The sequence below is a fragment of the Borostomias antarcticus genome, assembly GCF_949987555.1.
Source record: "Borostomias antarcticus genome assembly, chromosome: 9".
NCBI lineage: Eukaryota > Metazoa > Chordata > Actinopteri > Stomiiformes > Stomiidae > Borostomias > Borostomias antarcticus.
Genome location: NC_140242.1, coordinates 20,469,513 through 20,478,829, shown reverse-complemented (window position 1 = coordinate 20,478,829; position 9,317 = coordinate 20,469,513). Strand labels below are relative to the sequence as shown.

The window sequence follows — 9,317 nt, the reverse complement described above, 5'->3', positions numbered from 1 at the left end:
ATTGCCGCTCCAAACTTCACAGAGAGAAAAATACTTTTAATTTCGTGGACTTGTCTCCAACGCAGGCTCAAATGGCAGTGACAACCTACGTACACATCTTACTTAAGAGCAGTGATTGGCCAGACGAGTTTGTGTGTATTTCGTTTTCTTTACCATGGCTGTCCCGCGGTGCTCCGAATTGCTACAGAAGCGTTCATTTTCAAGGCGGGCGACAGTTCATTGAGCCCATCGACATGCACGCATGGATGTTGTATTGTGCAAACAATTTGAGCACAAACAATTGATGATAGCAAATAGCTACGTTTATCTCCAGAGTTCAGTTTGGAGCCGTGCTCCGCCCATATCCGCATGTGCCGGCGCTGAAGGTTTGGTCATTGATTATTCAAAACGAGACACCCAATCTGCCTTATTTGTATTTGAAGCTGGACGGCGGTAGCCTGGCTTCGCCATCCTGATCACGCGAGAAGATCGGTGAAGTACAAAAAAAAAAAAACTTGGAATGTGTGGAACGGAGTAGGCCTACTACTCTGCTAGTCAAATGTTATTATGAAGGTCATTGGACACAATTATGCAGTTTGTAAGACATACTCATGTGGCAGCATTGTTTTATTCAGAAGACTGATAAACATGAATAAGCATATTTCCATTCTAGAACATAACCTATACATTATGGAATAAAGGAATAAAATATTCACTCAGGTCAACATTAAAGTAGCATGCATTTATTTAGAAATAAAAAGACTGGTATTAACGATGTATGCAAGTGAATTTAGCATTGGATATATGGCATAGCAACTAAAGTTTCTTGAATCTCCATTGAGCAGTGGAATGTGTAATAACTGTATCAACCTACACAAAAAAAACTAAGCATAAGCAGTGTGTTCAGAGTTCAATACTGCTAACAACTTTAAGTAGAGAAATATATTTACTCTCCAACAGTTGGGCACCTTTCTTTCTAAGAGGATCTGAGCCTCGTTGGAAGTCAGCATACTGTACCTTACTGAGAGGATATACATTACTGGGATTATAAACAAAGAAAAACACACATTCCCACATCGAACATTACTCACACATCCTGCTTCATACTGTACAATCCATTACAACATCAACATAACCTGATGGTATCCAGTATCCACAATGTTTATATTCCATTTCAGACACTGCAATGTGACGCGAGTGCACGGGTTTCAGTCAGTATAAAAGTGGGTTACTTATTAGTTGAATTGTGTTGGACCACTGACGGACTATACAGAAAGCCACACAGTAACAATATGTAAAGCCATAAACATCTTAAAAGCGAGTGAATGAATATTAGTGTGAATATAATGACATGCACGTTGACGTTAAGATAGGAGAACAAAAAAGGCTTGTGGGAAACATGAATGATGACAATACGCAAAACTCATTATCATGACCTGAGCAGCTGGAACGGATTCACCTTTCTTTGGAAGCAGATGCTGATACTTTTATCTGTACAGTAATGCTGCAGTGGCATCAACATACTGTGACTAAACTGTAATTGTTTGGCACAACTATTAGAGTTGGCTAAGGCAGAAATAGCTTTGCCTCCAGGCTAACAACTTTTTCAGTATACTTATTTATTGACATGGAACACACACCCACTGGCCTGTGTGTAGGATTTCAGGAAAATCAAATGATAAGCCAAAAGAAAAAGGAAATTGAATGTGCATCTTAGGGATATATTCAGATGCAGGCACTTAGTTAAGGCTGATCATATATCTCAAGCGTACAGCATGGCCACAAATGTGTGGTGTCTGTCTCTCTGTCTGTCTGTCCATCTGTCTCTCTGTCTCTGTTCCAGGCCCATGAGCTATCTGGCCATGATTGAAAGCATAAAAGAACAACCTCATCAGTATATATCTTGTCAATACCCCCCCCAAAATGTAACATTTGACCCAACCCCACATCAAGAACTGGTGTATGTGTTGTCCCTGTCCTGATTCCTATCATGGTCATCTAGAGATCCTCATAGCCCTCTTTCTTGTGTCTGTCTGTCTGTCTACTTCCGTCCGACAGTCTCAGAGAGCTTCTTCAGTCTCTTCTTGAGCTCCAGAGGGAACTTCTCATAGCACTTCTTACACACCGGCTTCATGTCAAACTCCACAAACTTGTTCCTGTAGGGGGAGAGAAAGAAAACAAGCTGTTTTTTTTTTTTGTTGCATCGCCATTATGATCCCATGTGTTTTCATCCCCAATAGGAGAATGAACTACGCTACCTCTCGACACAATCAGGCAGCTCAGCAACCAATACCAACTGGTTTCCTAAGCTCCCAGTCCCAAATGATGCTTTTCACATACTCTCTGTAGGGTCTCATGTGCGCCTTGTGCTGTAATGCCTAGTTTCAGTGCACGTGCGAGACCCACCGAGGCCTCCGGAGCTCACACATCCAGACCCAGAGACAGGAAGTGATTACGGCTTTGCCTAGTGCACCCAAAGAGCAGGGAACAAAGCCTCCCCTTCACTCTGCGAATGAAATGAGGAAACACCGACCACTACAGAACACGCCTCCCTTCTGATGGTGGGGGAAAAGGCTTCCGCATTATAGGAGCTGCTGTAGCGAGTTAAGCTGCTGGTGTGTCTGGCGGTGGAATGGTCATGTTCAGCTTTGGCGTTTCCGACGGAGGACTTTAATATACCAGGATGGGAAACACCAGCGCTGTGACGCAAGCCCAGCTTAGACCACTTAGCAAGTCTTTACCAGTGGTGACCGCAACCATGGTCCGTATTATGGTCTGTAGCCATGTAATACTTCCGACATGTGTTCTTTTACGATAAGTAACAAGAGTACAATAATACTGAATGGGATATGGCACATGAATGAAAAATATATAGTAAAACGTAACTGAGGTTTATATCATGCACATCTATGAACATTTGATGAGTGTGTTTGGCATCTTCTTCTTTTGATGAGTAGAGCACAGACAGACACGAAATATAGAAACCGGAGATCGTTTCAGATAAATAGAGATATAATTTTTTTTAAGCACAGCGAAGGAATGAAAGGACAGGTGAGAGGAGGTGAACACTAACCAAAGGATGGAGAGTGGACCTGAAGAGGAAGGAAGGACAGAGGGTTACAGACACATGGGCGTTCTCTTCTTCTTGGCGTCTTTGGAGTCGCGTTCGCGCTTGGCCAGCCGGCGCTTCATGTCGTCCGGCATGCGCTCATAGCAGCGCTTACACACTGGCTTCAGATCCACCTCCACAAACTTGTCCCTGACCGGGACAGATGCCAGGGAGGAGGGAGAGGAGAGGAGAGGAGAGGACAGGACAGGACAGGACAGGAGAGGAGAGGAGAGGAGAGGAGAGGAGAGGAGAGGAGAGGAGAGGAGAGGAGAGGAGAGGAGAGGAGAGGAGAGGAGAGGAGAGGAGAGGAGAGGAGAGGAGAGGAGAGGAGAGGAGAGGAGAGGAGAGGAGAGGAGAGGAGAGGAGAGGGGAGGACAGGAGAGGAGAGGAGCGGGGAGGAGAGGAAAGGGGAGGAAAGGGGAGGAAAGGGGAGGAAAGGGGAGGAGAGGAGAACAGGAGCAGTAGGGTGGGATTGGAGAGGAGACCAGAGGATAAACAGATAGAGAGAATGGGGAATAGTAAAGAAGACAGGGGCAGAGAATATTACAACACATGAAGATGAAGGAAGTTTGCAGAACAGACCAGGAAGTCACAGACTGAGTGGAACAACAGACAGAAATAGCAGGCATTGTGGAGAAGAGAAGAAGAAGGAGGATGGCAGCGCCAGCGTACAAGATGCCAACCAGAGGACACCTCTGGATTTACACTTGGGCCTACTGCACTGTATATTTTAGCCGGCGGGGTTTGTGGAGGGCCACTTACTTGAGGGTAAGCTTGGTGTTGCAGGTGGAGCAGGCGAAACAGTTGACGCACCAGGCCTTGTTCAGGGCCGACACCACTGGAACACACAACAGCAACTCTCTCAAAAACAGTATCACAAGCAAAATGCTAAAATGGTAAATGCATTGGCTGCATGTGCTATTTATCACATGATCGGAGGAATCCAAATCTCACCATCGCCCTCAATGACCCGGTTGCAGTGGTAGCAGACATCTCCAAACAGCTATAGGAGGGGAGAGTGTGTGTGTGTGTGTGTGTGTGTGAGAGAGAGAGAGAGAGAGAGAGAGAGAGAGAGAGAGAGAGAGAGAGAGAGGGAGAGGTTAAGGGAAGTTCTCCTGGCTCTGTTCATGCTCATATTGTGAGGCATGCTTGAAGGAGCCATGTACAAAACAACAACAACATTTAATCCTTGTGCATCAGCACCATATCAAAATGCATTCTCTTTTTCACCACTAGATGATGGCATTCAACTAGCAAAAAGCAAAAAGCACCCATACACATACACTCATGTAATATGATACCTGTGGAAGGTGGGTATCTCAGTACTGAGGGTTACCTGGTTGTAGTGGGTCTCACAGTAGGCCAGCCCCTTGCGTTCGTAGTGACGATGTCCAAGAAACGGTTTCTCACACTTTGCACACACAAAATGCTGCAAACACACCCACCACCAAGCCCGGCACAAAACATTAGTCCAGAATCACACGGTCATGTTCAGTCCAGACTACGGTCCACTCCCAACCCAGGTCAGACCAGACTAGACCTGACCAGGCCAGGTCAGTCTTAGACCAGATCAGTCCCAGACTAGTGTGGATTATCAGAGGGCAGCAAAAGGATGGAAGCGCCCCCCGGTGGACGTTCTCACCGCCTACAGACACCTGGGCCCCCAGAGCCCTGGTCGTATTTTCAGAATGGGTCAGAAGAAGTTCTTCCCTTCCCTTCCCTCCGTTCAACACTGGCCTAAAAAAGACTTCACACTAAGCCATCGAGCTATAACCGCAGGGGGCCCTGTATGTCTATGAGAGATGAGTTCAGTACCAGTGAGATCCAGCAGGGGGCGGAGTGCATTGAGATCCCGCATACAGGAGCAGGGGAGGAGCAGACCAGGCCAGGCAGCAGTCAGTCAGGGTCGGTTCACCTGACCTCAAACTAGCCCCCCGGCCCTCACCATGTCAAAGTGCCTCTCGCAGTAGGCGTGGCCACCGCGCTCGTAATAGGGGTGGCCCTGAAAGGGACGCTCGCACACGGAACACACATGGTGCTGCGGGTCGGAGAGAAAGAGAGAGAGGGGGGGGGGGAGGGAGAGAGAGAGAGAGAGAGGGAGAGAGAGAGAGAGAGGGGGGGGTGGAGGGAGAGAGAGAGGGGGGGGGAGGGAGAGAGAGAGAGGAGGGGAGAGGGAGAGAGAGAGAGAGGGGGGGAGAGAGAGAGGGGGGGCGGGAGAGAGAGAGAGAGAGAGAGGGAGAGAGAGAGAGAAGGGGGGGGGCAGTGACAGGAGGAAACGAAGGAGAGTGGCAGGACGACAGAGACGGGAGAGCAGAGAGACAGTTAACTTGGGGACATGGAGGAAAAGAGGGGCCGAGCAGATTACCAGAGCAGGAAGAGCAGAGGGCGTGACGGAGGATGTCCGCCGCTCTGATAAGACAGCAGTGGGGGAGGCGAGGCGGTCAGCCTCAAGACGCCACAAAAAAAAATGTGCGGCAGATACGACCAAACTGAGGGGCCCGAGAGAGAGCGAGGAAGGACAATGACTGTTCAGAAAACCAACAGCCACAAAGCGCTTTAATATACACACGGTCAAGCATTATATATCAGATTGATCAAATATAACTTAGCATAACGAGAGATATCTTTATCTGTGGACTGGCTTTTTGGCAGAGGCATGGAGAACTCTTTTTCACCTGGTAGACAGATATGTGGGCTTCACAGTTCACATGTTTATCATCATCATTCCAAATGTCAGAAAAGACTTAAGACCTACAGTGTCTATCAAGCTAAGTTGGGGGGGCGGGTTCCATATGATGATGTCATACCTCCACGTGCCACTGCTTGCCCATGGCGTTGACCACGCGGCCCTCGATGGGCCGCCTGCAGGCGCCGCAGATGGGAACGCCCATCTTGTCATGGCAGGGCAGGCAGTAGAGCTCTCCCTTCAGCTCCCTGGCATCCGCCGTCAGCTCCTTCCTGCAGGGACAGGGAGAGAGGAGGGACAAACCTTACTACTGAAACATACCAACTCCTTACTGCAGGGACGGAGAGAGAGGAGGGACAAACCTTTCTACAGATACACCAACTCCTTACTGCAGGGACAGAGAGAGAGGAGGGACAAACTTTACTGAAACACCAACTTCTTACTGCAGGGATGGAGAGAGAGGAGGGACAAACTTGACTGAAACACCAATTCCTTACTGCAGGGGTGGAGAGAGAGGAGGGACAAACCTTACTACAGACATAAACTACATACAAACAGGGATAAACAAATAAACAACAAACACGCATGTTGATGGTGTGGATGTCAGTATAAAACCATTTGATATCCTGGCTGTCATGGCTGAGCCTGGTGAATGCTGACCACACCTCTGTTCCTGGGACATGAACAATATTAGCTAAAAGTACAGTGAGTCATCACTGAGTCAGCTGTATAATCAGGGTTTGGTATCCCCTGTGTGTGTGTGTGTGTGTGTGTGTGTGTGTGTGTGTGTGTGTGTGTGTGTGTGTGTGTGTGTGTGTGTGTGTGTGTGTGAGGCTGGGCTTGTTTCATTTAGCATCTTGCCAGCTGTGTGCCCCACCTTCTCTGCTACCTATCTGAGTGGATTCTGCCTTATTAGGGGATTTCCACACAGAGGACACACACGCACATGCACGCACACACACACACATACACACACACTGCCAAAATGCCTGTGGCAACTTCCTGGCTTCATTACATCAACAGTGCCTCAGTTAGGCTAGTATCAGACTGTACAGGACGTTACTAGAACATGGGCCAGGGGCCAGAACACCTTCCTCTTGATGATGTCATTAGGCTTGATCAGTGGACTGGCATTTCAAACGCTAAACGCAAATCCGGCTACAAACCTACAGACAAAGTCTCCCGGACGCTTGGATCACCTCTTCTGAAATCAATCAATCAATCAAAGCTTTATTTGTATAGCACATTTCATACCCAGAGGCAACACAATGCGCTTTACAGAGAACAAGGGAAGTGGGCATACGACCCACCTCTACATATTCCAGAGGGAAGCAAAAAAAACAGTAATCATCCGGGGGCCAGATAAGTGAGCTGTAAAAATTCTTCCCTGACCCCTCTCAACAAGGCGATCGAGCAAGCTCCTGGAGTATGTTTTTCTACCGGCTAAGAACATTTATAAAGCAGTACATTACATTAAATTACATTTCAGAGTAAGAGAGGCTAAAAAGCATCATAGGAGAGAAGTGGCAAATACTGGTGTGTGTTTGCTATGGCCCAGGCCTAAAGCCGGAAGTGGGCTGGTGTATGTCTGTGTGTATGTGTGTTAACTAAATGCTACAAAAGGAAAACCGTGCGAGTCGGGAAAAGGGACAAGGCGTCATTCCTCTGCCGTCTCTCCTCCCTCTCCCTCTCCTTCCCCCGCCTCCTCTCCTCCCCCTCTCCCTCTCCTTCCCCGCCTCCTCTCCTCCTCCTCTCCCTCTCCTTCCCCCGCCTCCTCCTCTCCCTCTCCTTCCCCTGCCTCCTCTCCTCCTCCTCTCCCTCTCCTTCCCCTGCCTCCTCTCCTCCTCCCCTCCCTCTCCTTCCCCTGCCTCCTCTCCTCCCCTCCCTGTCTACTCTGGCTGACCTGACCTGGGGTTAACCTGACCTAGGGAGATGATATGAGAAGGTCATGGCCAGGGTGTGGGAGTAGGTTAAGCCTCACACAGCTGGAGAGAACTCCCGCCCTGTCTAGCAGCTCTCTGGGGAGATATCAGTGCTGCATAACGGCTCATTCTTCTGGATTTATGTTCTTCACCCTATCATTTTCTGGCACTGAAATTGTGGAATAAGAATTGCATGTGTATTGTAATGCTTGTAGGTTGTGTAGAGGTTGTATAGCGGTTGTGTAGAGGTTGTGAGATGGTGGTGTAGACTAGAGGTTGTGAGATAGTTGTGTAGAAGTTGTGAGATGGTTGTGTAGAAGTTGTGATAAGTGGTGTAGAGGTTGTGAGATGGTTGTATAGCAGTTGTGAGATGGTTGTGTAGACTAGAGGTTGTCAGATGGTTGTGTAGAAGTTGTGTAGAGGTTGTGAGATGGTTGCGTATAGGTTGTTGTATGGTGGTGTAGAGGTTGTGACATGGCTGTGTAGAAGTTGTGTAGAGGTTGTGAGATGGTGGTGTAGAGGTTGTGTTATGGTTGTGTAGATGTTGTGTAGAGGTTATGAAATGGCTGTGTAGAGGCTGTGAGATGGTTGTGTAGAGATTGTATAGTGGTTGTGTAGAGGTTGTGAGATGGTTGTGTAGAGGTTGTATAGCGGTTGTGTAGAGACTGTAAGATGGTTGTGTAGAGACTGTAAGATGGTTGTGTAGAGGTTGTATAGCGGTTGTGTAGAGGCTGTGAGATGGTTGTGTAGAGGTTGAATAGCAGTTGTGTCAGGGGCCTGTGAGCCTACCCGCAGTTGTTGCAGTTGAAGTGGTCGGGGTGGTAGGGGTCGTTCTTGAACAGCAGCGGCTGCTCCTCGATGATGGCGTGGCACTTCTGGCAGATGTACTTGCCCAGTCCACGGGCCTTCTCACGGTTATGGCACGGGCGACACAGGTGTCTGGAACAGAGAGCGAGCGTTCACAGCGCTTTCTAAAAACGGTGGCGTCTAACAGCATGATAATATACAAAATAAACTCTCCTACGTTACTATTTTTCATCTTCTGATATTGAAAAGATGTTCTCCACTTTAAGCTTTCTTCAAAATGTCAGGAGTGAGCGGAGCGAGCGTTTTAAGATATGAAACCCCGTTTAGTCTGACCTGCCGGCGTTCTTGACGAAGCCCACGTCGGCGAGCACGGCCTGGCACAGGTCACAGCAGAAGCAGTCCGGGTGCCAGCTGTTGTTCATGGCCTTGATCACGCGACCAATGATGAACTCACCTGGGGCGGAGGAGAGGGAGGGGGAGGAGGAGGAGGAGGAGGGAGAGGAGGAGGAGGAGGAGGAAGAGGGAGAGGAGGAAAGAGAGAAGGAGGAGTAGGGGGAGCGAGGGGGTGAAGGAGGGGAGGGAGAGGAGGAGGAGGGAGGGGGTCGAGGAGGGGAGGGAGAGGAAGAGGAGGATGAATAGGGGGATAAGGAGGATGAGAGGGAGGAGGAGAAGGAGGAGGAGAAGGAAGACAACGAGGAAGAGGAGGTTTTATGTTGTAACACGTCAATGTTAATCACGTTAATCACGAGTGCACCTGTGGAACGGACAAAGTTATGTCTGGGAGATAGACCAAACATGGCCTTCAGAAATCTGA

At 48.5% G+C, this 9,317-nt stretch overlaps 1 protein-coding gene across 4 annotated transcripts in view; it reads right to left on the bottom strand.

Annotated features, from left to right (window-relative positions):
• Positions 1-1,951: 1,951 nt before the first annotated feature.
• Positions 1,952-9,317, bottom strand: part of LOC311313182 (LIM and senescent cell antigen-like-containing domain protein 1) — a gene marked incomplete at its 3' end in the record, with an annotated part of 30,570 nt that continues 23,204 nt past the window's right edge. For 3 of the 4 annotated variants that reach the window (XM_084443260.1, XM_084443261.1, XM_084443259.1), the window contains exons 4-10: positions 8,837-8,957; positions 8,486-8,635; positions 5,896-6,046; positions 4,425-4,517; positions 4,043-4,091; positions 3,851-3,926; positions 1,952-2,135 (exon numbers count right to left, since the gene is read on the bottom strand). In XM_084443260.1, the coding sequence (XP_084299386.1) occupies positions 2,021-2,135; positions 3,851-3,926; positions 4,043-4,091; positions 4,425-4,517; positions 5,896-6,046; positions 8,486-8,635; positions 8,837-8,957 (755 nt within the window). Of the gene's footprint in view, positions 2,136-3,096; positions 3,239-3,850; positions 3,927-4,042; positions 4,092-4,424; positions 4,518-5,895; positions 6,047-8,485; positions 8,636-8,836; positions 8,958-9,317 lie in introns of those variants that run through there. The other variant, XM_084443258.1, reaches the window with a different exon arrangement.